Consider the following 26,053-nt stretch of genomic DNA (forward strand, 5'->3'; position numbering starts at 1 on the left):
GAACATTTTCAAAATAACAACATATTTATATATACACATATGTGCGATAGAGCAACATTTATTACCATCATCATCATCAAGAGGGGGGCAGTAGCGGGTTTTCGTGCCGTTTTTGGCGGCAGAGAAGAAGAAGAGGGGCCGGATGTGGAAAGTCAGGGGCGGACAGAGCGGCGGAGTGACACTGGGCAGGGAGCCACATCCGAAAAGATGCTGACCAACATCTCTAATCTTCTGAGGGCTTGCGCTCATAGACATGTAAGTACAGAAAGCTGAAGTCGTGATCTGTCAAAGCCAACGACAGCATCGGAGTCGTCCCCTAAAAGCCCCAGTTTCTACCCGATCACAGACAGCCATCACCGCTCTGACATTGTCAGACCTTGTCAGGCCGAAAGGTAGCCGGCTTGGCTAGCAGCGAAAAGGCTTTAGCCTCGGCACTCAAAATGGCCTGAAATGGTGGGAAAGTAGCATAACCTAAAACAAGACTCTTTTTTTTATATATCTAAGCATGCTACTGGTTGGGCACCGTGGTTACTACTGAGCTATACTTGAGCCAACCACATTAGCATTAACCAGTGATGAACAGTCTGAAGTCTGTCTGTTGTGCTGTGGTTGAAACTTTTCCCTGCTTTTCTTTAATTTGCAGTGTGATACCTGTGAAATACAGTAAGTTGTTTAACTGGTGTAGAATGTGCATAGTAGTTTTATACTAGATACTTGTTCATTGGCATATTTATTTATTTTATTAGTTTATTTCTGATCTGGTAGTTATTCTAACACATTTTAGGTCTGGCCATCAAAGTCCAAAAACCCATCAAATCAAACGTGTGGTCAGACTCATAGTTATTGATTTGAATATTTTTTTTTCCATTAAGCCAAAGCTTTTGTACAGCTTCTTGTGTTTAAGCAATAATTAGTCAAAATGTATGCTTATTTTCCTGGTTGTATACATATTTGTTGCTTATTTATTCATTTCTTTATTCATATTTCAACCTTTAGCAGATGTGAAAGCATTTTCAATGTTATCAAATTCAAAATCATCTTCTCTCCCATGTTAGGGGGCTGCAGCGGTTGTGTCAGCTCGGACATATGCTGACTTCACAACCCAGGCTACCTTTGAAATAAAGGTAAGCTTCAAACTCCTAAGTGTAATATTGTTCTGAACTGTGAGAAACAGGTTCTGTTGTAAGCGCTTTGGTGTTTTTCCTTTGTTTTTAGAAATGTGATGTCCACAAGCTGGATGAGGCCCCAGCCACTCAGGTGGTAATGACCCGTGATGAGGGTCTGCAGTACTACCGCGTCATGCAGCTCATGAGGCGTATGGAGCTGAAGGCAGATCAGCTGTATAAGCAGAAAATCATCAGAGGATTTTGTCACTTGTATGATGGCCAGGTTGAGTGAACTATAATTTTCTTAAATCTATACAGTGGACCAGGGCAGCACGGTGGCATAGTGGTTAGCACTGTTTCCCCACAATAAGAAGGTTGTGGGTTTGGTTCCTGGGCCTGGGGCTTTTCTGTGTGGAGTTTGCATGTTCTCCATGTACTTGCCTGAGTTTCCTCCCACTGTCCAAAGACATGCATGTTTAGGTTATTTGCTGACCCTGTTGTCCGTAGGTCTGAGTGTAAGTGTGAGTGGTTGTTTGTCTCTGTCTGTCTCTGAACGCTGGCCCTGCAGTGGACTGGTGACCTGTCCACAGCATGACCAGGAAACAGAAAAGCGGTAGAAGATGAATGAATATATATTGGAATAATAAAGAGATTCATCCCAATTTAGAGTAATAAGACTACAGTAGAAAATAGACTAGCATGATGGATATTTGCATGTGATCAGATTTTTAATGGAAAAATCTCTTGAAAAACAGATGCACATAGAGACAGAGTATTAAATAAAGGCATCAAAATACTAAATGTTCTTTTAGTGTTCACACATCCTCACATTTGTAGGCCTGCAGAAAACACGTCAAGGATTGTTTTCTCTTTGTAGGAAGCTTGTGCAGTTGGCATTGAAGCAGCAATTAATCCGACAGACCATCTGATCACTTCATACCGTGCTCATGGCTACACTTACACCAGAGGAGGGACAGTAAAGGAGATCCTGGCTGAGCTCACTGGTGAGTCTACAATCTTAAAACAAGGCACTTTCAATTTGCAGAGAATTTTCATTCCAGTCATGTTTGTGGTTCACATGAATTTCAGTCCTGCTTTTATTTTACCTAAACCCATTACGATTTTGGTTTTTGTGTACAGGCAGAAGAGGTGGTATTGCAAAGGGAAAAGGAGGCTCTATGCACATGTACTGTAAAAACTTCTATGGAGGAAATGGAATTGTTGGAGCTCAGGTAAAACACCCAAGTCTGTTAGCAGGCCTTTTGTAGCTTGTCAGTGCTTCTTGTCCCTTGTTGTGTCTGAACTGCAGATTCATACCTTAAAGGAAAGGTCATCAGATTGAAAAAAAAAAACAAAACTTTAGCGTAAACAGAAATCTACATGTGCTACCAGTATGTTGTCAGTTTGACATAAATATTGAAGGTAGTTAGCAGATACAACTAGACTAGATCGACAGGTTTGCTGCTAATCAGTTGAGTACATTTTGCTTGAAATGAGTGAAAACATAACTTCCTGATTGAGGCAGTAAGTGAATCTTGCTTTCTGGTGTTTATGAATATACACTACCAGTCAAAAGTTTGGACACACTTTCTCATTCCAATGAAAGGAAAGTGTGTCCAAACTTTTGACTAGTAATGCAGTTGATAAATAGTGAGTACAATAACGTGACATTAGTCATAAACATGTTTATTTGGTCTGACCCATGGGTGCCTCTGTTTTGTCAGAACTCGTAAGACTTTACAATGCTCAGGTCCATTGGTTACTAATAGCAATGTTCAACAACATAAGATTTACTTTGTACAAAAAGAAATTATTTTATTCATACCAAAGATATCAAGTCAGTTACTAATGCTTACTGATGCAGAAAACACTGCAACTCCACTGTGTGAAAAGTTAAATAAGTTCTTTATATGTCAAGGTCAATTGATTTAACATCAGACATCTTGATTTTCCTCAGGTTCCACTTGGTGCTGGTGTGGCTCTGGCCTGCAAATATCAGGGCAAGAATGAATTGTGTGTCTGTCTCTATGGTGATGGTGCCGCCAACCAGGTACATCACGGAAATCACAAAAGTTTTACTCGGGCTTTGTTCAGTTACTGGTTGGAACCAGTAGCGACTTCATTCAAAAGTTGTGGAGTCTTTCTCCAAAGACTGTGATAATTAATACTACTCATACTTCAGTGATATGTATTCATCATTTTCTGACCAGCTGAATTTGCTCATGTACAGTATTGAGATATGAGTTTCGTGTTGATAAAACAATCCTGCGTGCACTTCACAGGGTCAGATCTTTGAAACCTACAACATGGCAGCACTTTGGAAGTTGCCCGTCATCTTCATCTGTGAGAACAACAGGTATGGCATGGGCACATCAGTGGAGCGAGCTGCCGCCAGCACAGACTACTACAAGAGAGGAGAATTCATTCCTGGTCTGCGGGTACTGTTCTCACTTTTGTCTCTGATAAACTGGGAAAGTCCTTTCAAAATAAAGTGAATTAAGTCGCTTTCAAATTATAGTTACATGTGGCATTGAACTTAAAAGTGAGGGTAGTCCCCATGATCAGTTAAGATAATGGTACCTTGTGTTTTGTTTTGGGTTTTTTTTGTTTGTTTTTTTGGTTTTTTTTTTCCCAAGAAAGTACATATAGTAAGTAATGCAATTCAATTTGGGATATTGTCTTTGTGATCAGGTGGATGGGATGGATGTCTTGTGTGTTCGGGAAGCAACCAGGTTTGCAGCTGATCACTGCCGGTCTGGAAAGGCAAGTAAAAAATATTGAATCATAAAAAGACGGATATTTTTTACAACTTGTGTTTTATTTTTTCTCAGCTAAATTCCCTTTGACCTATTTTATTTATTTATTTTTTTTTTTACCAGGGTCCCATTATCATGGAGCTTCAGACATACCGCTATCATGGACACAGTATGAGTGATCCTGGTATCAGGTAATCAGTCACAGTTCTCAGCCTTTCATGAACTTGAATTTGTTACAATTTAGATCATTCCTTATTATCAAATTCCTTTTAAACACCCTGGATGTTAAATTTTTTAATTGACTTGAGAAATTAACAATATTAAACTGACCAACAAATATTGTCTTCACTGTGCTGCTACCCCTCGCTTCTGCCACTGTCCCATAGTAGTCTTAATCTATTGTCCTTCCCAAAGTAGTGGCCTTGCAATGCCCTGACCACACACCAGAGATGACTATAACAGACTTGATCAAATTGCTACCACAAACAACCAGAAAGTGACCTCAGTGTTTTTCTGTTAATGTACAAAAAATTGTCAGATAAGAGAATTTTTGTGCTTTTTTTTTTTTTTTGCACAACAGAATTAGTTGTCTGGTCTAAATTATGAACAGCAGTAAATAAAACTGCTAATGTAATGCTGACAATCAAGAGTTCCACTTTTCATGTTGCAACACTTGGATTTGATGTAAGCTCCAAAAAAAAAAAAGAAGCATGCTGTGTAGTGCTTCCCTCCAACGTCCTGCACCAATCTCTCCCCCCTCAGTTACCGCACACGTGAGGAGGTGCAGGAGGTCCGCAGTAAGAGCGACCCCATCTCTAACCTGAAGGATCGCATGCTCAGCAACAACATGGCCAGCGTGGAGGAGCTCAAGGTAGGAAATTCTTTCAGTGCGTAAAATGAAATAAATCTTGATCGGAATACTATATGAGGATTTGGGTTTCAGAACGTTATGTAAATGTAAATATGTATGCCAAAAATGCTACAACATCATTAATGGTTCACTGTTGTTGACAGAATTACTTGTAGATGAAAACTATTAAGGAAAACAACATATCATCATGAATGTCACAATTATTGATAGCCATTTAAAATGTTTCATTAGTCTGCAATATAATTAAAGTACAATGTTATGTATTTTTCCTCAGTGGTCATGATACAGCAAAAACGTCCCTTCCACTTTTATTTTCAAATTTTAATATACTAAAACACATTATTTAATTTATTTGTAACAATTTAACAATAGATTTGCTCAAACCAATGCCCTTTGTTGTGTATAATCCACTGCCTTGCTCTCTTGTCTCTGTAGGAGATTGATGTAGATGTAAGGAAGGAAATTGAAGATGCTGCTCAGTTTGCTACCACAGATCCTGAACCCCCTCTGGAAGAACTGTGCAACCACATCTTCTCTAATAATCCCGAAGTGGCGGTGCGAGGCACAAACCCCTGGTCCAAGCTGAAGTCTGTCAGCTAAAGTTTCTTTGTGCTTTTTTGATAATATCCAACATTTTGACTCCCCCCAACAATCTCATATACACACATGCCATATAATGTTACATGAACTCTAGTGCCTTTGACCCAGAGCTTAAAGCATAAGCAAGGGATTAAAGGATTTCAGCGCTGTTTCTTTAAACAGTGGGGGCCATATTTACAAAGATGTTCTGAGAGTCACACTAACAATAATTAGAAGCCAAAGACATCAGGGTTCATTATTCCTTCCCTCATCTTCAGATGAGAGAAAAAGTCAAAAGTCAAAAGAATACTAAGGGAAAGGTTTAAAATATTTAAATTTGTTTTGCCAAACCACACACGTCTGGTAGACTGTGTGTTGTCTGGAGGGTTAAAGTCTCATGTTTGTGCCACACTCCAAACAAAGGAGGTGATCCCCTGTGTGTACGAGTCAGATGTGTGAAGACAGATGTTCAGAGTGCTTATATTCACATGGTTGCAGATACTCAGGTGACTTTGAGTTTCATGTTAAAAATTAACATCTTATGTAGCTATATTCAGAGAATCTCTTATGTGATGTATCATCTTGAATATGTTTAAAAACCACAATCTAAAGTAACTTTGAATGTAAACAGTGTGAGCGTGTGTCTTCTGGTCTGAGTGTTTCCATCAGCCAAGCTTCACTATTCCAATTTTTGTTGGTTCAGCAGGTGTTGTGTCAGAAGTAACGTGGGTCACTTACTCCACACCTTTTCTGTAAAACCCTCACCTATCAGCAGTGCCTCATGGACATTTTGAATTTCAGCCTGTTTTTCAATCAAGTTTTTGAACACATCATTGTGACAACTGGCACATCAGGTAGCAAAATACAAACAGCCTGTATATCAGTCTTTATTTCTAGCAGGAAGCTACCAAGTCTTTTGTTTAATAAGAGGACAGACTAAAACTTACAGTGTCAGGGGAAAATGGCACCTGGAAACGCTCCATGGAAACATTGGTTTTATGTGTAAGCGGCTGTAATAAAGACAATGTCAAGTGTTGTACTTGTGTACTCCTCTTTGTCAATATAAAGCTGTTAGGTAAATTATTTTCAATAGTGGTCACTGCTCATTACTTTTCCAGGAAACTAGTTTGATACGTAGATAGGGCTTACAACTTTTACCTTTTCATTCTCTTGCCATTATATTTTCCATGGCTGCTGATCCTAACCATCCTGGTCCTCTGTCTCACTGAAGGTATTAACAGCCATGTGAAATGACTTCAATTAGGTCAAGTCAGTAAGTTGAGTCTGAAGTGATTGAATATATGAAGTGGGGACCTTTCCGATAAGGTCAACAATTATTTTGTCCATGAATAAATCAGGTGATAATTAGCCTCCAACTCCAAAGGAAAGTCAACCACAAGTGTAGTACACAGGAGAAGGTGTATGTCAGAAAGTTTGGAGTATAAACCCACAAAGGTCTGAAACAACAAAGTCACTTATCTTGACTGATGTGTACATAAACAATGTACTGTGCATTTTTCAAAACCTGCTAGCTTTTTCACAGCACGCATGTGTGTGATGATTGGATTTGTACTCTGTACAAAACTGCAGTTTTGCAGGTATCAACTAAATGTAATGATTGAAAAGACCACAGATCGGGAAAAAATCATTTTGAGTATTCGAGAATTAGTGCATGATGTTACGAGAAAATGGGATATATAACAATACGGTTGCATATGACTTTTTTCACATTTTAACGCAGGGGACTACTAATATAAAACCTCTCTTCTAAAATACACCACTAAAATTAGGACTTTGTTCAGATATTTAAACGTTTGTTCTCCTACAATAACACTTTCTCATAAAATTACGCTATTTTTCTAGTCATATTTTTTAGTTTATTCGTGTAAAATTAAGAGTATTTCATTGTACTATTCTGACTTTATTCCCTTAATATTACAGTGTTATTCGCATACTATTATGACTTTATTCTCATATATATAAGACCAATATTTCCATATATCCACCTTTTTCCAACAGCTGACAAACAAAATGACTGCGGCGCTCAGAGGACAGAGAACGCACCATGGACTGATTGGTCCAGCAGGAGGCAGTAATGCGTCACTGTGATGACGTCATCTGGCGCTCGACCTGAGAGGAGCAGAAGAAGAAGAAGCGGAGTGAGGAAGGAGGCTCCTCGGATCCTGACCAAACTGAAGGCAGTAAGTCGGTGCTACGTGCTCTAACAGCGACAACACGATGGAGTTCCTCTCCTGCAGCAGCCTGAAGCCGGAGCGGCTCTGCGCCGCCATCCTCCTCTTCCTCACCATCACCTCCGCGGAGGAAAGCGCCGGCGGGAAAAACTCTCAGTGCCACAACTACGCAGGAGGACACGTCTATCCAGGGGAGGCTTTCCGTGTTCCCGTGTCCGACCATTCCCTGCACCTCAGCAAAGCCAAGAGTGAGTCCCCCCCCCCCAACACCACAACCTCAACATCTGCTGTCCGCACAGCTGGATAGATGGTGCCAAAGTGCGCTCTAGCTGGCAGCAGCTGGCAGACTAATGAAACAAGAAGCTCTCAGGTTCCCCACCGATCGTCTGTCACACAGGCCACTCCACATGTGCCAGGCTCAGGTCTTCGGTTTAGACCGGACAGGCTTTAGTAGGACACGTAGCTCTAATATCCATGGGACCCCTCCCCCTCCAACACACTGGCACCAACCCCAGAGGATTAGACAAAATACCAGATACACTCACAGCCTGTGGCCTCTGCCGCTCCTCACCACCTCAGTCCGTCTCTGGTGAATCATGGGCCATCAGGAGTTTGGAGACTTTATCCAAAGTCTGCAGTGTCACTGGCCCCTGTGCTCTTCCACTGTCATGTTCACTGAAGCTCAGACACTCTGCAGGATGAAGTAATGTATACAACCTGAGAAGGAAAGGCAGAAGATAATGATGAGATTATTGTTGACATAGTAAAAGGGAAGAGGGGATGACAAAAAGTCTTGGTATTTATACATGTCAGGTACAGTCAGACTGGGGTTGGAGCTAAAATTGATTTGTATAATCATTCTTCCCAGTATATTTGGGCATTTTTCTGAAATCCCTGTTTTACTTTCCACCAGCCAAAAGTTACATCTTCAGACATCAGTCCAAAATATATATATATATATAAGATATTCAGTGGATCACCATGTGATGGTAAGAAAAGCAATAGATCTTTTCTTAGACAACAGAAATATTTTGTTGCAGCCCTGGACACAAAGGCCAAAGCCTTATGACCTCAGGATTCGTGCTGTTGAGTAAAATCAGTCATGTGCCTCTTGAAAAGTGAAAGTATTGTTGTAATCTCTGTCTTTGGAAAAGCGCAAACAAAATTGAATCATTTGCAGTCACAAAACACGTCAGCGTCTAAACCATATTTTTCCTCCCTCTTCAGTTTCGAAGCCTGCACCACACTGGGAAGGAACAGCTGTCATCAACAGAGAATTCAAGGAGCTGAAGCTCTCAGACTACAGAGGCAAATATCTTGTCTTCTTCTTCTATCCCCTTGACTTGTGAGTGACACCTGAGTCACACACTCACTCGCTTCATTTATAGTGGGTTGCAGCACATCACATTGTGTTCCTGTTTGTTAATGTGTCTGGGGTTTCTTCTGCAGCACCTTTGTCTGCCCCACTGAAATCATTGCATTCAGTGACCGTGTGCACGAGTTTCGTGCCATCAATACAGAAGTGGTCGCCTGCTCAGTGGACTCCCAGTTCACCCACCTGGCCTGGTAAGACAGCTGCGAAAGACACTATAATAGAGTTACAAATGTGGACTCTTTGAGAGTGGAATCATTGGAATTTCTTTTTCTTTTAATCTTTTTTTACAGGATCAATACACCCAGGAAGCAGGGTGGACTTGGAGAAATGAAAATCCCTCTGTTGTCTGACCTCACTCACCAGATTTCTAAAGACTATGGAGTCTATCTGGAGGACCAAGGACACACACTGAGGTACAGCTATACCGTCATAGCTATTGTCAACATTTTATAGGCAGTCATAAAAATAAAATATGTCTTGTTATAGCCAACTTAGATCACTCTACAGTACAAAAAAAAGAAAAAAATGGGTTTGTCTTCCTGTAAATTCAGTGAATGATTGTGCATTGTATCTTTCAGTACATACAGCACTTTAGTGAGTCATTAATAGGTCAGTATTTTAACAGCCTTGCATAAGTTCACAGTAAACAAACAGGACTGCTGGAATCTCACTGGTCTGAATGCATCTCTCTCAGGGGACTCTTCATCATCGATGACAAAGGCATCCTGAGGCAGATCACCATGAACGATCTTCCAGTAGGAAGATCTGTGGATGAGACTCTGAGGCTGGTTCAAGCCTTCCAGTACACTGACAAACATGGAGAAGGTACAAGAGGCTCACTGAAACAAAGCATGTGCTTTTTATGCACATGTTCATTTATTGTTCAATATGTGAAACTTATTTATCTTGATTTTATGTTTCAGTGAAGCTTTTATTGTGCTGACTGGAATTTTTTTTTTTTTTTTTCAGTATGTCCAGCAGGATGGAAACCAGGCAGTGATACAGTAAGTATAAATGCAGCTGAGGATGATATAGATACTTAGTTACTAGCTGTAATTGCCCCACATTTCGTAGAAGATAATCAAGATGAGGTACCATTAATTTGCAAATCAGCCTGTCCCTGTTCACTTACAGGTACAGTACCAATTTCTGTGCCTGTCCAGGGCACAAGCTGTCTCAGTCTGTTTAGATAAATAATTTTACACTACAGATAAAAGTTAAGGGAAATTGACTATATGCATTGGCTGATTGTTTCAGATGAAAGGTCTCAGAATGATGTTTCTAATGATGTGCAAAATGCTTTTAGGTTGAATTTGGCTCCAAACTAGTCAGCTGGGATTTTTGTTGAGGAATTACATTTTTTCATTTTGAATTGGTAAACTCAGAAATAATTAGAATAGGGAAGATTAGTTTGTATATTTGTAATGTCTAATGTGTTTTCCATGCTGAAATACTATTTTGATTAATTTCCCCCCTACAGATCATTCCAGACCCTTCAGGAAAGCTGAAGTATTTTGATAAATCAAACTGATCTGTGTTGCTGTGAAACCCACCACTTCAGGAAAGTTCAAATAAAACGTGTTTTCATAAAATGTTGTCTGGCTGGTCTTGTAGATGCACGTTCTCTTTACTTTCATGCTGAAGGTTTAGGAGCCTCTATCGTACTGGGAATGAACAGCTGTCATTTATGTGAATTCACCCAGTGGCTGCAAAATGAGCAAAAAATATCAGTAGATTTAACTTTTCACTCTACCACAATGTTTTTTCTACTGGTCATGGTGTTGTTTGTCAATGTGTCAAAATGCAAATGTATGGCTAACAGCATACGCACATTGCCTTGGAAAGTAGCCTCAGGCTCGTCTTGCATGGTTTCCTTGAGCATTTACTTAAAGGATTAAGTTTGCAACAGCAGCTCTCTCAGAGTAAATGGCAAACTCGAAGTCAGTGTTGGCTGTTTAACTGCTGCACCACTTGAGAAGAGTGGTAATGTGTGGTAATAAACACCGGGAAATGTGCCAAACAACATGCATATGCTGAGGTCTTGCACATAGAAACATAAAGTCTAGCTTTTATGACAGCATGAACTTTCTACATTGGGCACAGGTGCACTTCGGAGCAGTCTGCAAAGAAGTCATATAGCATGACTGATTTGTAGCGGTTACATGCATTGTCTACCAAAAGTATGAAGCTGGTTCCAAGAATTGATAATGAAAAGTGCTAAAAGAAAAATTGACATCTGAGCACATCAAACAATCACAGAATTTAACATAAAAAATGGAACTGAGTCTTATCGCTCAGGTGCCACATTAGATTAATCTATCAGCCTTTCCTGACACTAGATGACACAAATCCCCAACTAATTATACTTTTTTTTTATTGGAACAACCAGAATCAATATGTTTAAATGGGACCGCGAGCAGACTGAAATGTCTGTCATGAATGTGAACATGAATGTGTTTGCGGAGCAGACACACAAATGATAATAGGTTTAGATTTAAATGTTAAAATGTGGTTTCCTTTTTTACATGTGGGTTATTGTTTGTACTGCCCTATAGTCATTAAGTGCACCAGTCATGTTTTTTCCAGGTCTGGTTAATATTTACCTTTTAAACAACATTCTAGTGAAAAACAATCTTTGACAAAAGAATAGAGCATCAATAGAAATGAAGAAGAAACAGAACGGAAGGTGCTCTTTGCCCATATACGGATGAACAATCGGGTTTGCCTCCCGCCCACCTCGACCAGTGATACATAAAAGAGAAGTACCTGAAGCTGTGGTATACCACTCTGTGCAACGCATCCAATGCTATTCTGTATGCTGATATCGCCATTCTTTGTCGGGGGGGTAAACTCCTGAGGAGCGGATGAAGAAACAAATTTTGCTTTTATTCACATTCAGAGGACTAGTAAGCAAAGGTAAAAAGGGTAAAAAGAGAAAATGGCCAATTTTATATTACGGCCGGCTGAACCCAGGGATGTATCCGATATCCTGCGCCTAATAAAGGTGAGCCAAATGCTGGAGTCTAATATTTTAACAACAAATGGGACATTTTGAACATTTTACTTTATTAATTGTATTTTTTAATTCTGCATTTTAGGAACTTGCTAAATTCGAAGAGATGGAGGAGAAGGTTTTGCTGACAGAGAAAGGTGGTTCAGTTTTGTCTACATTTTCTTGAATTACTTACATACATGCATTTATGTGGAAATTATCTTGTCTTCATGCATTCTTACAAAAAAATAATGTCCCACTTAAAGAGCTACTTGAAGATGGCTTTGGTGATCACCCATTCTACCAGTGCTTGGTTGCAGAAGTCCCGGAAGAGCAGAGTTTATATGGTAAAAATGCACATTACTGCACAATTTAGGAGTCACAGATTTCTTCCCTTCCGTTTAGGTTCAACTCCTTTTGTTTTTCTCTAGGGTACACTGTTATTGGTTTTGCAATGTACTACTTTACATATGACCCATGGATTGGAAAGCTCCTGTACTTGGAAGACTTCTTTGTCATGAAGGAGTTTCGGGGTAAGATTGTTGACATGTGCTGTTATATGATGGTGATAAAGGTTAATAAGTTACAGTAGGTTTCGCAACATTGTTCAATATTCTAACAGCCATTCATATAAACTAACAGCACATTGTACATTTAATGTTTCACCAGGTCTTGGTATCGGTTCACAGATCCTGAAAGTTCTGAGTGAGGTACAATTACATCTTCTATAGAGACAGGTTCAACTGTATTCAGTCCTATGTTTGTCCTCATGTTTCACTTTGTTTTTTTTATTCGTTTTCCCTAGACGGCTGTGAAGACTCGATGCAGCAGCATGCACTTCATTGTAGCAGAAAACAACACAAAGTCTATTGAATTCTACAAGCGACGTGGAGCAGCCGACCTCTCCTCTGAGGAGGGCTGGCGTCTTTTTGAGATTGAAAAAGATGACCTACTGAAAATGACTGCCAAGTAGAGGTTACAGTTAGTTGACTTCAACTGACTGTTGATGAAAGTGATGTTTTAGTGATTCGGCACACTGAATTTACTAATCAGCTGTTACCTTGGATAATTAATAGTTTTTGCTGAAGCCAGTTAATCTAAAATTGCAATTTCTGGTAATTATTTAACTTTAACTTTGGAAATAACTATTGCTGGTAGATATTGCTTCATTTGAATGATTTTTGTTGTTGTGTATATGTAATGAAGATTTAAGAATTTAAGTTACAGTAAAATAAATAAACTAAAACATAATTTTGAGTATTAGCATTTACTATCATATTAAGCATCACACAATACTTCCATTTCATCTCATGACTCCCAGGGAAAGAACTGCGGGAGAATTATTTGCAGACAGTATTTGCTTGCATTCATTGTTTCATTCCAATCAAGGCATTTTTAAATAACAATAATAAAGAGTAAATTGTGGGTTGTAATCTTATGAATACTGTTATCACAAAGCTTGAAGATCTCAAATTGCTAAGGTCTTAAATATGTTAATAATGTTTGCTGTTTGACTGCTATGGTAAATACAATGTGCGCTAAGAGCGCTACAAATGATGCTCAGGTAGTGGCCAAGCTCCCTATACTGTTCGAATTAAAGGTGACGCCGGTTTAGTTGTATGGTTTGAAGACTGCTTTACTTGAGGCCTGTATATTCCACAAAGGCCAGAAAAACTCACACTATTAAGTTATGCAGTGTTACACTATGGCTGAGTAAGACGTGTTGGACCAGTGATCCAAGGACAGACATAAGGTTTTACTTTGTCCACCCAAACAGGAAGAGGATGTTTCACCCTGGATTTACGCTGTTGTTAACCGTCCCTCTCAGTGATAACTCACCCTTTGGTGATCAGTGTCTCCTTGGAGCTGCATCTTGTAGTTCTCTGCGGCCAGTATGGTACTTCTACATCCCAAAGAGGGGATATACAGCCTGCTTGTATTGATACTGAAGTTTCAGTCACGCACATGTCAAAAGAATTCATCTTTGCAATACTTGTATTTGGCATCAGCATGAAAAAAGACAAGCACTGGATAAAAGACGTGGCCTTTTAGGATGAGTTAGAGGCCTTGTGGCCTTGCATTTGGCTCTGTAGTTGGTAAATATCCCTCCACAAGAGAGATAAAAGGCAGCACAGCAGATAAGGATTCACTAACAGACCCAGACAGAAGCCTGTAAAAATCTGATTCCCATTTTTTTTGTTACTATGGATGGTGTGAGTTTGTGTCACTATCACCACAGTATAGAACCTCATGAAGACCAAATAAGTGTAAGCAGTGAAAAGAAGCAGCCAATATCAAATGGAGCATGTTTGAGTTGTCTTCAGTGCCTATATCCAGGTACCAGCCTTGGATTGCTGTGTAATCTTACTTCTTTGAAATATTATTAATAATAATTATAAGAAGAAGAAACTATTTGATTGCATCAGACGCACTCAGATTGTTTGTGTATTGTACTGTAAGTTAGATAAAGTGTTTTTCAGGACATCTACTGGCCTTTCTAAAGAATTTCCTGCAACATTGTCCTGTGTGAAAAGTGTGTTTATTTTATTCTTCTTCTGCACAGGAGGTTTTCATTATCTTGTTCTAAGTTCAGAATTTGTGCTTTTTTCCCCCTCTTGTTGATTACCTAGTAATTGGTAGTCGTTTAATGACAAAACGGGCAAAATGTAAACTGCTGCCAGATCAGAAAGCCCAGCCATAAAGAAGTGGCCGGGTGTGGACCTCCAGAGGGGCAGACCGGTGCAGTGATGGGGTCTTCCATCGGAAACTGACGGGCGGTTTGTTTAAATGTTGGAGGTCACAGTTTAATCACCTTTTATTGACCACCCGGCGCTGCAGATTGTGTGGGGAGGTGAAGCAGCGCTCAGCCCGTGCCTGGCTTCACCCACCCCGGAGCCCGATCGGACGTGAATTCACGCCAGAGTGGCCGTTTTGCCACAGTCCTCTCCATCGGCGCTCCTCAGATCATGGCCTGTTGGTTCCTGCCGGTGTGATCTCCACCGCAACCCTTCCGCATTTTCCTGCCGCTCTCGGGCTGTGACGTGTCGTGCTGACGGCGGCCTCGGAGCTGGAGGAGCGGGGGGCTGTAGCATGACAAGATCTGGCTCCAGACGTCCTGCTTTGCTTTCAGCGGAGCTCCAGAAACAACCCCTAACCCCTCCTTCTCTGCTTTTCTCCGGCCCGCCCAAATAACACAAAATTCCCGACTGAATCCAGCCCGAGTCTGGGGGAACAGGCGGCCTGGGAAGCCGAGGAGCGGACAGAGGCCATCCTTGCAGCACAAATCTGGTATGCGGCTCGTTTTTGCTCTTATGGTGCCCGTTTGCGGGGTTGTGTTTTCATTTGTGTGCGTCCGAGGCTCTTTGTGTTTGCATGCGTGTGGTACACGGATTTATTTCTTTATTCTGCCGGAGAGGCCGCACAGGGCTGGGCCTTTTCTTCTCGGGCCCAGGCCTGAATAGAGGCCGTGATTGGTAATTCAGGCCTATCCAGTTAGCTAACCAGCCCCGCTGACGGCTGCGGCTTTTTTTGTTTGTTTGTTTTGCTTTGTTTGTTTGCCAGCCGCAGCAGGCCAGCCTCTTTTCTAACCAGTTATGACACCTGGTCTTCGGTGCAGCCCTCAGAAGAAGAGAAACCACCATTTGTTACTCGCGACGCGCGCTTTTAGTCAGTGTCAAAATTAGCTTTCGCCTGGACACCATGCTAACAAAATGGCGGACGCTGGTGTGATGAAAATCGCTTGTAGAAAAGGAGTGCGCGTTTATCCCTCCTCCGGCTAACCCCATCAGCGTAGCCTGAGCATGGCTTCCCTCCCTTTTTCTTTACTGCTTTTAATCACACTGTTGTGTATGTCGGTTCAATCGGCCGATCACAAATGTTTCGTTTTGGCCGTGACAGTCGGACTTTGCGTTGCGTTTAAACGGCGCTAACGCTTCTCCGGCGGCCGGGAGGAGACGGTGCCGTTAATCTTCTCATCGTGCTTTACGCTGCAAAGCGTTGCATGAATGAGATGCTGCTTCAGTCCAGTCTCCGGGACTGTGGTGGTGTTGTGTTGTTTTTTTTTCCCAGCACACTGGTGCACCGTGTTGTTGGGCAGCATCCCTGCACACCGTTGTCATCTTTTTTTTTTTTTTTTTTTTTTTACACCTGGAGGTGGGGGATGGTGCATTCAGTGGAAATTAAATGGCACCCCGGCTGCATCGTCCACGCCACTGTTTACATCCCTGCACCCACAACACCGACCCCTCCTGTGTGTGTATTCTCACATTATCTCACATTCATCTCCGTGACGAATGTGTTGTATTCACGGACAAACATTTGTCTGAAATTGGGAGCTGAAGTAGTGATGTAGTTGTTGCCAGTTATGCCACTGGCTCTTCTCATCACTTTACATGCTGTGCTGCAGACACTGCAAACATTTTTTGTAGGATTATTATTATTTTTTTTTTAATTGACGCCCTTCCCCAATATTTTAGACCGTTTACTGTACAAGTAACCTCATCTTGTTTGTGTGAATAAAATGTCAAAACAAATGAAGCCCTCCACAAAGAAACTGAGCTCAAAAAAGGTTCAGCAAAAGCAACCACAAAAGGATGTAAAACAAAGCAATTTTTGTGCTGTATAATATAACTTACACATAGATATGTCATATTCTTAAGGTATCATTTGTAAAGCTTCTACACAAGTGTTTGCTTGGGACAAGGAGTACTTAGATATAGGACCCACAGCTGTTCCTTGTAGGAAATGTGCACAATATTATCAAGCCTATGGAGATACATTTTGACTTGTAATGGTAGCTATGCATTCATTGTTAAGGTGATGTGAGGGCAACCGTAGTTGTAACATCATTCCAATATTTGTCCTATGAATCACACAATGACACCAAACTAACAACATACGCATGTTTTTCTTCAAACATCAAAGGTTAACACGTCATTGTACTTTTTCTCTTAATTACACTTAACCTAATTCTAATTTATGTTATCTATTTGTTTCAAATCGGACAAATGGTCATGAATACTTATTGGCCACTTCATGTGTTGTGTGAAAAAGTGGCCTGTGTATGTAAGCATCAGTATGAAAAGTCTTACTGCACTCACATGACAAGATTAGTGACAATATCACAACAGACTGATTTAAATTAGTAACAGCACTTAATAACTCGTTTATAAGTTGACCACATTTCTGGGTTTTGTGTTGTTGCTCACCGGAGATCTAAGACTGTTATTTGCTTTCAGCTGTCCAGTAACAAATGCAGTGCGAGGACAATGGATGAGGATGTCAACAGGCTTGCAATACATTCTGACGAGCCTAAAATAATATTGCACGGATCGGGTAATTAGCCATGTTTATATCAGCACGTTTTTACTTAATAAAAGTGTGATTTTTGCTAATTGTAAGTTCAGATGAATGTTGTATTGGGGCAATATCAGGAAATGACATTTTTGTGGTTAGGCTGATAGTTCCTAAGTATTTGAATGACACAATATTGTATGACTGAAATCAGAAACAAATTTGCATGTAATTTGAATACATTTATATACATTGCTCTTGACTGTTATCTGGTCAACTGGCTTATCCTGCTTCTTCCAGATGAGGGTGGTGCCAGTGGGCAGGAGTTTGTTGTGGAACTTCAAGAGACTGTGTTGGTGTCAGAAGGCGAGGGCGAAGGCATGGCAGTTCATAGGTTTGCCCCGGACGAGCTAGTCATCCAGGATGCTGTTGAGGATGTGGTTTCTGAGTATGTGCACTGCGATGAAGATGAAGATGTTGCTGTAGAAACCTGCGTGATGGCTCTGGAAGGCGAAGAGGAAGGTGTTGCCATGGGAGACATTCCTGAAGATGGGCTGGACCCAGAGCAACAGGAGGATGAACAAGATGGCTGTGGCGATTATCTAATGATATCTTGTAAGTTTTCTATACTTTGGTGCTGGGATTGGATTGAAATGTTCAGTTGCTCATATTAAAAACAAACCTAGAACACATTTGGGTGTGTTGGGTGGGAAACATAGCTGATATCTGATCTGAAAAAAGACACCAAGTGTAAATGTTTTCAGGACAGTTTAAAATGTCGTTGCTCATTCAAGTGCAAATAATAAGTCTATGGTCTACTTCCTCCATCTGCATCTTTATGTGAGGTTGTGAATAGCTACTATGTTGTGCATTATCTGAGATTTGCATATGTCGCTAAGTTTAAAAAAAAAAAAAAAACAAAAAAAAAAACTCATCTAGATTTAAAATGAAGTCTAAATGTTGCTTCATATCCACAGTATATGAACAATTGTGCGTACAAGATACATTTTGAGAAGCTGTTTTAAAATTATGTAGGCCTTTTTTGAGTTATTTTAGTGATTGTAAGGTTTCCTTGTTTGGTTTGATTGTTCTCTTGCAAGAACTGTTCAATGTATTTCATTTTAGACATGAAAGGCAGCACTCTTCAATTAATGTCAACATAAAGTAGATATGCCAATTTTTAATCTCCAGTTTGTGGGCTGGTTAACACTATTAACACTAATTACAACACTGCTCAGTGAGATATTGATTTGTGTTCATTGAAGTAAGACAAAAAACAATTTGTATCCAACATATCAAATGTGGTTATGTGCAGTTTCTGTATGAAGTCATGGAAGATACATTTTGTGCATAGACCATGACTACCTAAATACACAGTGCTCAATGCCCTGCTGTATATTTGTCTTACATTGCTTCCTTTCTTTACCTTATCTCTCTGTCCTAAATACAAGTGTGTTAATTGACGGTCATTAACATCTAGTGATATACTGAATGTGACCTTGGTGTGCTCAAACCTCAAGATTGTCTTTAGCTACTGATGCTTTAATACACAGTTTCTGGCCATATTTTAAAGGCCATGGGATGTTTGCCTGAAAGACAGTTAATGGTGAATTCAAACTCAGCTTCGATTGTCTTTATTTATCTGCAATAAAACCTTCCTAATCAATAATTTTGAGGAAATTTAGTTTAATTACAAATTAATAAATAAAAAATAATCATATAAATTATTACACCCACAAATTAATTGATATACTAAAAAGCTAAAATTAATTTCAGAGTGAATGCAAATGGGCACAAGCCTGTCACACTTGCCTATCCTTAATGAAATGTGATGTGTTTGTGTCTCACTAGTGGATGAAGCTGGTAAAATGGTGTCAGAAGATGGAACAGAGGTAACTGTGGAGGGAGCTGTGGAGGACCAGGAAGTGGAGAAGGATGAGGATGGGCAGGAGGTGATAAAGGTGTACATCTTCAAGGCTGATTCTGGAGAGGATGATATGGGTGAGTTTTTAAGAGTGCTTGTGATTTACACATGTTAGATGTTACATAAGCCACTTAGAACAAATAATCCAAATATTTCTTTATATCCAAAATCTGACCTGTGGGAAACTGAGCCCCGAGTTTGAGAACCAAGCAAATGTAGCAAATGATCCTAAAAGTACAGGATTTGAAGTGTTTTCATTCTACAGGAGAATCGGTTGACATCAGTGATGGAGACACAGAGAGCGTGGCGTTAACAGAGTCTTCAGGCCAAATGCTCAGAGAGAAGATGGTTTACATGTCTGTTGGAGATTCTCATCACAATCAAGGGAACCATGGTGAGTCATCTACACCTGACAAGCAGGGATGACTGTCATGAAACTAAACGTCATTAGTATTTTGGTTTTGTACATGTTGGGCTCATCTACAGGTGGGTCCAAGGTGACTGATGAGGTATATATGGAAGTGGTGGTAGGAGGTGAAGAGCCAGTAACTCACGACCGCTCGTATGACAGCGTGTCTCTAAGCAAGGACTTCATGCCTGTGGCCTGGGCAGCTGCTTATGGTCAGCACCCCTGTCTATTAAATTGCTTCTAAAAAAAAAAAAAAAAAAAAAAAAAAACACCACAAAAAAAAGAACAAAACAAAAAAACACTGGAAGCCTGTGCATCCTCCACGTCTCTGAGTGTCTTGGCTTTAAACGCCACAGATCCTGGTTTGGTTTAGTTCAGTGGTGAATACATATTGCTTCTCTCGCAGGTGCAGAGGACAACGAGAGTTGTGAAAACCGCAACGGCGCAGCCAGTGCACTGCTGCACATCGACGAATCAGATGGGGTTGATGAAATTAATAGACAACGCAACAAGAGCAAAAGAAGGTCAGAGCCTCGACAAGTCCAGACAGGTAAGGGCATCACAAATGATATGGAAGTTTGTTCCTCAGGCCAGTTTTACATGTAAATTGTCTCTCATTACACCATAAAGAAGCTATGAGATTGTAACTGCTGCAGTGCAGCTATGTAGGAGGGACACTGCAGCAAAATATATATTTTTTTTATTTACAATAAATAACAAAACCATTGAGAATGTCTAGATTTAGTAGTCTAAGGGGCTTATTTGTTTTATTTTCACTCTTTCTAGCCGTGGTCTTCCATTAGTTCATATTTTGAAGGTGCCCCTGCATGTATATAATCATGTGAAAGAGGAATCCTCCATTCAGTGTTAATCACAAGCAGAATAAAGAACTGTACACAATGCTACATATTGCACCATGTAGTTATGAGTAAACAAACCTGTGTGTGTCAGCACAATATTTCCACCACTCTGCCTTATAGCAGCAGTTAAACTTATCTTATGTACTTTGCACAGAATTATCAGCAGTTTGTGTGTTCGCCCCTGATGATTTTCTCATATAAGCAAGCAGATTTATAATTTACCTTTTAGTAATAACTCTCAACAAAATTTTGTCACTAACAGTTTGAGACAAAATAATTTTGCTAAAGGAGACCTTGAAGCCAGGACATTTGTAGACCATCTTTACTACATAAGTAAGACATTTGCTCTGCTTTTCATACTGAGGACCTTGGAATTTGGTAAATACTTTGTGCTGCTGTACTTTGTATATCTTTGACAGTTTTTATTTATTTATTATTCTCTTACTCCTTATCTTTTATTCTCAAGACATTTTGGCTTCCACTTGTGTTGCCATGAAGTTCACAGAATCAGAATGACTGAAAGCTGAATTTAACTTTTTTTTTTTAATTTACTGACATGTATTTTGTGTATATATTAAAAGCCAGGTCAAACTTATCATTGATATCAATTGTTTTTTGTCATTATCTGTAGCCATCATCATCGGTCCTTATGGACAGCCTCTGACAGTTTACCCCTGCATGCTTTGTGGCAAAAAGTTTAAGTCGCGAGGCTTCCTGAAACGTCACACTAAGAATCATCACCAGGATGTTCTGACCAGGAAAAAATACCAATGTACAGACTGCGACTTCACCACCAACAAGAAAGCCAGCCTCCATAACCACATGGAGGTGCATGCTCTGAGCAGCAAGGCTCCTTTTGAGTGTGAAATGTGTGGTAAGGAGTTTCACCAGCAGGCAGCGCTGTTCTCTCACAGACTGCAGCACCACCACCGGGAGCCCAAAAACCAGCCACCTGCACCGCCCACCAAGATGCATAAATGCAAGTTCTGTGATTATGAAACTGCAGAGCAAGGACTGCTCAATCGGCACTTGTTGGCTGTTCACAGTAAAAGCTTCCCCCACATCTGTGTGGAATGTGGAAAAGGCTTTCGACACCCCTCAGAGTTGAAGAAACACATGCGCACACACACGGGCGAGAAGCCTTACTCTTGCCTGTACTGCGACTACAAGTCGGCTGATTCCTCTAATCTCAAGACCCACATCAAGACTAAACATAGCAAAGAGATGCCATACAAATGTGAGCGCTGTTTCCAGACCTTTGCGGAGGAGGAGGAGTTAATGCAGCACGGACTAACACACGAGGAGAACAAGACCCACCATTGTGCCCACTGTGATCACAAAAGTTCCAACTCCAGTGACCTGAAACGCCATATCATATCTGTGCACACCAAGGACTATCCACACAAATGCGCTGTCTGTGGGAAGGGCTTCCACCGGCCGTCTGAACTAAAGAAGCACTCAGTATCCCACCGCACCAAGAAACTCCACCAGTGCCGGCACTGCAACTTTAAAATTGCAGACCCTTTTGTTCTTAGTCGCCATATCCTGTCTGTCCACACAAAGGAGCAACAGGCCTCTCCTGAAAAGAACGAGGGTAAGAGGACAGAGACACACACTCCCGTTGTGACACCCAAAAAGTCTGCACCTAGTGGGTCGGGTGGCTCTGGTCCTCCAGCTAGAGTCAGTGCAGCCAGCTTAGCCAGCAGTGTGACTGTCGTTATTGGAAAAGGACAGAAAGAAAGGAGAATTTACCAATGCCAGTACTGTGACTACAGCACGGGGGATGCTTCAGGTTTCAAGCGACACGTGATTTCCATTCATACAAAAGACTATCCGCATCGCTGTGAGATCTGTTCGAAAGGCTTCCGACGACCATCGGAGAAGAACCAGCATATCATGCGCCACCACAAGGACGTGGTGCAGGCAGAGTGACTCTGACCGAGCCAAATACTGTGCCACAACCAAGAACAATGTCGAAGCCACCATCACACCCCAATCACTGCACTCTCAGCACAGCACCCTTGTGTTGTGTGTGCGTGTATGTTCTGCACTTAGTCCGTTCTGTTGTTTTCTCTCTTTTTTGATCCTCAGCCTAACGTTTGTTCTGAAATGTATACACGTGTACATAACATTAATGCTCCATCAGAGTTAGCAACAGAACCCCTCTGTAGACTTGCACTTTTTAACTGCATGTCCCTTGCTGGTGACAGTGTGCATGGCAGATTGTGCAGATGTCTCTTTGTAGATACACATTTTTGATTTTGCAGGCAGCAATCAGTTCTCCGTCACAATGGTCCTAATTATTTGTCTCAAAACTGAAGTGTAGTTTGCAAAATGTTTGCATCAGTTTGTTAAAAATGTACTAAATGCAGCAGTAAGGATTAGCAACCTGTTCCCAGTAGCACTTGCCATCTTGGTAAAAAAAAAAAAATCATGATTACTGCAGTAATCATCATGTATGGTAATTGTGAGTGTATATGAGAGAGATGGAGAGTGAGTGGCAAAAAAAGCATCTGTTGTGCTTCCTGGTGCACTTAACCCCACCACTCTGTAACATAATGCTTTTTGTTGTATTAACAAAAAGACATGGCCAGTGGTGAACAGCGTCCAGGGAAAGGGCACAATCATTCTTGGTTTTATCAACCGGGGTCTGCGGTCATTGAAATAACACAAAATACACAGTGAAGTAGTGAATGTGTCAAGATGGTGAATTAAAGTTCACATCTGCACCTGTATTGCGATGTTATCATCACCTCATCACTGGATTATCACACACTTGTCCAATGTTTCTGTTTGAAGTTAAGCGTACTGCAAATTGTCCAGAACAAGAGCCCAAACCAGCAGAGGTGAAGCACTATGTGACAGTATTTTTAATCTACCTGGAGAGTGAAATCCAATTCATTTGAGGGGAGGAGAAGAAAAATGAGATTTTTAACATTATTACTGATGGCAGCCTGTTCATACAAATGGTTTGTTAATCTTTGAACAAACCTGTTTTTCATATGAATTGATATCTATTAATTTGCAGAAAAAGCTAATTCCATGAGGATCAATTTGATGCCAATATTGGACTGGGTAAAAAATGATCTTGCGTGTCCCAGTTGATCCCTCTGGCCTGAGTCGTGACCGTGCAGTGTATCTGGTGCTTCTGTTACGAATCCATGGACTGAACTCTACTTTGGCCAATTCAGATGTACTTTTGCCAGTAGAAAGGGAAAATGTATATCTTTTTAGATGCAACTTCAGAAGACAGGTGCTGGTGGTGTACTTGTACTATGGCTTTTTACATTTTTGTTATCACCTGTGATTATTTCTGTTTTTATATTTATTTCATTTACACGTTGTATAGTTAAGTGTAACTAGACTTCTATGGGACGTAAATTATTGTTTTGTATACAAATCTGTAAAAAGCGTGTAGATGTAAACACTTGATAAAAAGGAAATCTGAACTGTGTTGTTATGGATGTACTTCAACGTATTTGTTAAAAAAAGGTAATAAAAGCAAAGTATTTTAGCTCTTTGTCTTTTCGTTGCTCACACTCTGCTCAGAAATGTTTCTGCCTTATTGTTACTTCTTTATCAGCTGGAGATGAAGAGTTCATAAACTGTGGTGTTTTTGTGTGTATATTCAGTGTTAGTGTCCAAAACAGTGACCTTTAATTCTGACTAATGGATTATATGTGTTCTTCCTTAAAAGAAACAAAACTGCAAAGCTGAGTTTTCTAACAAGTTTGCCGTCTTCTTCCTGCCTTTTGTTGGTCTGTGCTGAATAAGAAAAAGCACAGGAACAGTAAATCCCTGGAGCTGACGTACACATGCCTGTGTTTCCTACTGTCTGTGCATCAACCCGAGAACATGGCATCCCTTAGCACCATGGCAGGACATAAACCGCACACAGAGCCGCCAACATGCACGCGTGATCTGTGTGATCATCTGCTGTGGCTCAGTAGGAAATTGACGGACAATTTTGGATGAGAATACTTAAAATCTTCAGTGCAGACGCACAGAGAATCAACTTGTTTAAATCTTTCATTAAATCAACAGTATTTGTATTTTCATAGAACCTGAAATTCCCAAAAGAATGAAAGCAGAGCATTTTACATATACCAAAGCACATCTTCAGAGATGTTTTTACTAGTTTAATGGTATGAGCATTTGAAAGCAGTGTAAATAAAGTAGGGGCATGGGGCAGTTCTTTGCAGTGAGCTTCATAGATGTAGAGTTTTCTTCACGGGGCAGATGATTAGGCAGGTGGGCACTCCGCTGCAGATTAAAAAAAAAGTCAGTCGTGCATAATGTTACTAATGTCACATTTTTCACATGAAGCCTCTTCAGTTGTTGTAATTACCATTTTTTGGAAGGAAAGCAATGTTTTCAGGCAGGATGCCAGTGTCCAACGAGAACTGCCTGAACTTCTCCAGCAGGTCAGGGCTGAGTTCATCTCCGCGGCCTGTCAAAGCACATCCTATTAACACGTAGTAACATGCACTGACTGGCCAGAGAGCAGCATCATGGGAAAAGACCCCTTTACCATATAGTTTGTTGACGATGGTGTTGTCGCTCCCTTTGGTCTTGATGGTGTGAGTCAAGGCATACTCGTCATACTTCACATCAACCATGCTCATGTAGTTCTGATTGCCCCAGCCTGAAGGGAGGGAAGTATATCATGTGAAAGCAGAAATATTGCTGATGGTTCAGTTGTGCGTGTTGCGTGCTCCTGTGTGTCTGCACGGTATGATGTGAGTGTGGGGGTGTACTCACGCTCACTTGTGTATGTAAACTTTCCAGGCACATCAGTCTTCTTCGCCAGGTTGTTCATTCTCCAGCAAGAGCCGTCTTGGCTGCAAAGACACCAACGAAATATGATTAACTGCAATCCCTCATCTCTCTCTCTCTCTTTTTTTTTTTTTTTTTTTCGAAATCTCCTGTCTTCCCGGCCGCCCTCCCTCACTCACGAGAGGCTGGCGTATGACATGTCAAGGTCCCCATCAGCAGTTGGGATTAACATAATTGTCCCCATCTTCATGCTAGCTCTGCGGTTGACGAACCACTGGGCATTAGTGGCAAATCCAATCAGGTACCACTTCCCTGCCATCTGTGGGCACAAAGCAGGCAGGTTAGCAGTGTTCTGGGTAAAACCAGGTCCAAGAGATACCCAGCAAGGACACAGCTGCTGAGACGCTCCAATGCATTTCAATTCTGGTTAAAATGCATTCATGGAGCAAACAAAGTATTGAAAAAGAATGAAATGGTAGGTCCAAATGATTACTCAATATTTCCTTCTGCAAATGTCTTCCCTACTTGGACAGATGCAAGTATGCAACAAATTCAACTTCCACAGCTTGCATAAGCTGCATTTTGCATAGTGAGGAAATACAAACAAATGTAAACCATTGATCCAGAGCAAAAGAGTCTATTTAAGCCAATTTTGCATTCTGCATTAGCCTAAAATTATGTCTTTTGACTTGATGAATTAACGTGTCCCCTATCACACAGCATGCATGCTGTCTCCAGAAACACATGCTCCAACTGCACACAAGCAAATTGCATGTGCAATGAATCTATATTGTGATTAAAATGAAAAGAGATGGTAATGTGTCTCACCCCCTGCAAATTGAAGTCTGGCTGTGGCATAATCTCAGAAGAAACCATCAAGGAGCAGAACATCGCTCCCAGCGCAATCAGAAGGAGAGTCAT

General features: G+C 40.8%; 5 protein-coding genes across 6 annotated transcripts; 4 read left to right on the forward strand and 1 right to left on the reverse strand.

The window, feature by feature from the left end:
* The first annotated feature begins 143 nt into the window (after positions 1 to 143).
* Positions 144 to 6,348, forward strand: pdha1a (pyruvate dehydrogenase E1 subunit alpha 1a). The gene is made up of 11 exons (XM_029518961.1): positions 144 to 255; positions 1,056 to 1,124; positions 1,216 to 1,389; positions 1,984 to 2,110; positions 2,247 to 2,338; positions 3,064 to 3,156; positions 3,389 to 3,544; positions 3,798 to 3,869; positions 3,986 to 4,053; positions 4,625 to 4,733; positions 5,169 to 6,348. The coding sequence occupies exons 1-11, from the start codon at positions 208 to 210 to the stop codon at positions 5,331 to 5,333; spliced, it is 1,173 nt and encodes a 390-aa protein (XP_029374821.1). The 5' UTR covers positions 144 to 207; the 3' UTR covers positions 5,334 to 6,348.
* Positions 6,349 to 7,458: 1,110 nt separating this feature from the next.
* prdx4 (peroxiredoxin 4) lies at positions 7,459 to 10,471 on the forward strand. The gene is made up of 7 exons (XM_029518668.1): positions 7,459 to 7,752; positions 8,732 to 8,849; positions 8,954 to 9,070; positions 9,170 to 9,292; positions 9,574 to 9,704; positions 9,849 to 9,883; positions 10,360 to 10,471. Exons 1-7 carry the CDS (start codon positions 7,551 to 7,553, stop codon positions 10,408 to 10,410), a joined length of 777 nt encoding a protein of 258 aa, XP_029374528.1. The 5' UTR covers positions 7,459 to 7,550; the 3' UTR covers positions 10,411 to 10,471.
* A 1,346-nt stretch (positions 10,472 to 11,817) lies between these two features.
* LOC115054262 (diamine acetyltransferase 1-like) lies at positions 11,818 to 12,844 on the forward strand. Its single transcript, XM_029519394.1, has 6 exons — positions 11,818 to 11,883; positions 11,978 to 12,029; positions 12,138 to 12,218; positions 12,303 to 12,404; positions 12,541 to 12,581; positions 12,677 to 12,844. Exons 1-6 carry the CDS (start codon positions 11,818 to 11,820, stop codon positions 12,842 to 12,844), a joined length of 510 nt encoding a protein of 169 aa, XP_029375254.1.
* A 1,856-nt stretch (positions 12,845 to 14,700) lies between these two features.
* Positions 14,701 to 23,864, forward strand: LOC115054173 (zinc finger Y-chromosomal protein 1). Of its 2 annotated transcripts, XM_029519236.1 has the most exons (8): positions 14,701 to 15,159; positions 17,109 to 17,205; positions 17,464 to 17,778; positions 19,015 to 19,164; positions 19,353 to 19,481; positions 19,574 to 19,708; positions 19,903 to 20,046; positions 20,988 to 23,864. In XM_029519236.1, exons 2-8 carry the CDS (start codon positions 17,139 to 17,141, stop codon positions 22,286 to 22,288), a joined length of 2,241 nt encoding a protein of 746 aa, XP_029375096.1. In that variant the 5' UTR covers positions 14,701 to 15,159; positions 17,109 to 17,138; the 3' UTR covers positions 22,289 to 23,864. The 2 variants fall into 2 exon arrangements, with proteins under 2 accessions (XP_029375096.1, XP_029375097.1); XM_029519237.1 differs by lacking the exon at positions 19,574 to 19,708 and having other exon boundaries at positions 14,706 to 15,159.
* A 616-nt stretch (positions 23,865 to 24,480) lies between these two features.
* On the reverse strand, positions 24,481 to 26,053 carry LOC115054336 (lipocalin). The gene is made up of 6 exons (XM_029519517.1): positions 25,961 to 26,053; positions 25,312 to 25,451; positions 25,118 to 25,197; positions 24,888 to 25,001; positions 24,705 to 24,806; positions 24,481 to 24,619 (listed from the first exon to the last, which is right to left on the reverse strand). The coding sequence occupies exons 1-6, from the start codon at positions 26,051 to 26,053 to the stop codon at positions 24,600 to 24,602; spliced, it is 549 nt and encodes a 182-aa protein (XP_029375377.1). The 3' UTR covers positions 24,481 to 24,599.

The sequence above is a fragment of the Echeneis naucrates genome, chromosome 14 (genome assembly GCF_900963305.1).
Source record: "Echeneis naucrates chromosome 14, fEcheNa1.1, whole genome shotgun sequence".
Classification (NCBI taxonomy): domain Eukaryota; kingdom Metazoa; phylum Chordata; class Actinopteri; order Carangiformes; family Echeneidae; genus Echeneis; species Echeneis naucrates.

Excerpts from the sequence above, each read along its gene's own strand:
- LOC115054173 (XM_029519236.1), top strand. The coding sequence starts at position 17,139 with ATGGATGAGGATGTCAACAGGCTTGCAATACATTCTGACGAGCCTAAA. Across the intron at positions 17,206-17,463 it reads AATAATATTGCACGGATCGG|ATGAGGGTGGTGCCAGTGGG; the intron begins GTAATTAGCCAT and ends TGCTTCTTCCAG. Across the intron at positions 17,779-19,014 it reads CGATTATCTAATGATATCTT|TGGATGAAGCTGGTAAAATG; the intron begins GTAAGTTTTCTA and ends GTGTCTCACTAG.
- LOC115054262 (XM_029519394.1), top strand. The coding sequence starts at position 11,818 with ATGGCCAATTTTATATTACGGCCGGCTGAACCCAGGGATGTATCCGAT. Across the intron at positions 12,030-12,137 it reads GGTTTTGCTGACAGAGAAAG|AGCTACTTGAAGATGGCTTT; the intron begins GTGGTTCAGTTT and ends TCCCACTTAAAG. Across the intron at positions 12,582-12,676 it reads TCCTGAAAGTTCTGAGTGAG|ACGGCTGTGAAGACTCGATG; the intron begins GTACAATTACAT and ends CGTTTTCCCTAG.
- pdha1a (XM_029518961.1), top strand. The coding sequence starts at position 208 with ATGCTGACCAACATCTCTAATCTTCTGAGGGCTTGCGCTCATAGACAT. Across the intron at positions 3,545-3,797 it reads AATTCATTCCTGGTCTGCGG|GTGGATGGGATGGATGTCTT; the intron begins GTACTGTTCTCA and ends CTTTGTGATCAG. Across the intron at positions 4,734-5,168 it reads CCAGCGTGGAGGAGCTCAAG|GAGATTGATGTAGATGTAAG; the intron begins GTAGGAAATTCT and ends TTGTCTCTGTAG.
- prdx4 (XM_029518668.1), top strand. The coding sequence starts at position 7,551 with ATGGAGTTCCTCTCCTGCAGCAGCCTGAAGCCGGAGCGGCTCTGCGCC. Across the intron at positions 8,850-8,953 it reads TTCTTCTATCCCCTTGACTT|CACCTTTGTCTGCCCCACTG; the intron begins GTGAGTGACACC and ends TTTCTTCTGCAG. Across the intron at positions 9,293-9,573 it reads GACCAAGGACACACACTGAG|GGGACTCTTCATCATCGATG; the intron begins GTACAGCTATAC and ends CATCTCTCTCAG.
- LOC115054336 (XM_029519517.1), bottom strand. The coding sequence starts at position 26,053 with ATGACTCTCCTTCTGATTGCGCTGGGAGCGATGTTCTGCTCCTTGATG. Across the intron at positions 25,198-25,311 it reads ATGTCATACGCCAGCCTCTC|CCAAGACGGCTCTTGCTGGA; the intron begins GTGAGTGAGGGA and ends GTGTCTTTGCAG. Across the intron at positions 25,002-25,117 it reads GTTTACATACACAAGTGAGC|GCTGGGGCAATCAGAACTAC; the intron begins GTGAGTACACCC and ends CCCTCCCTTCAG.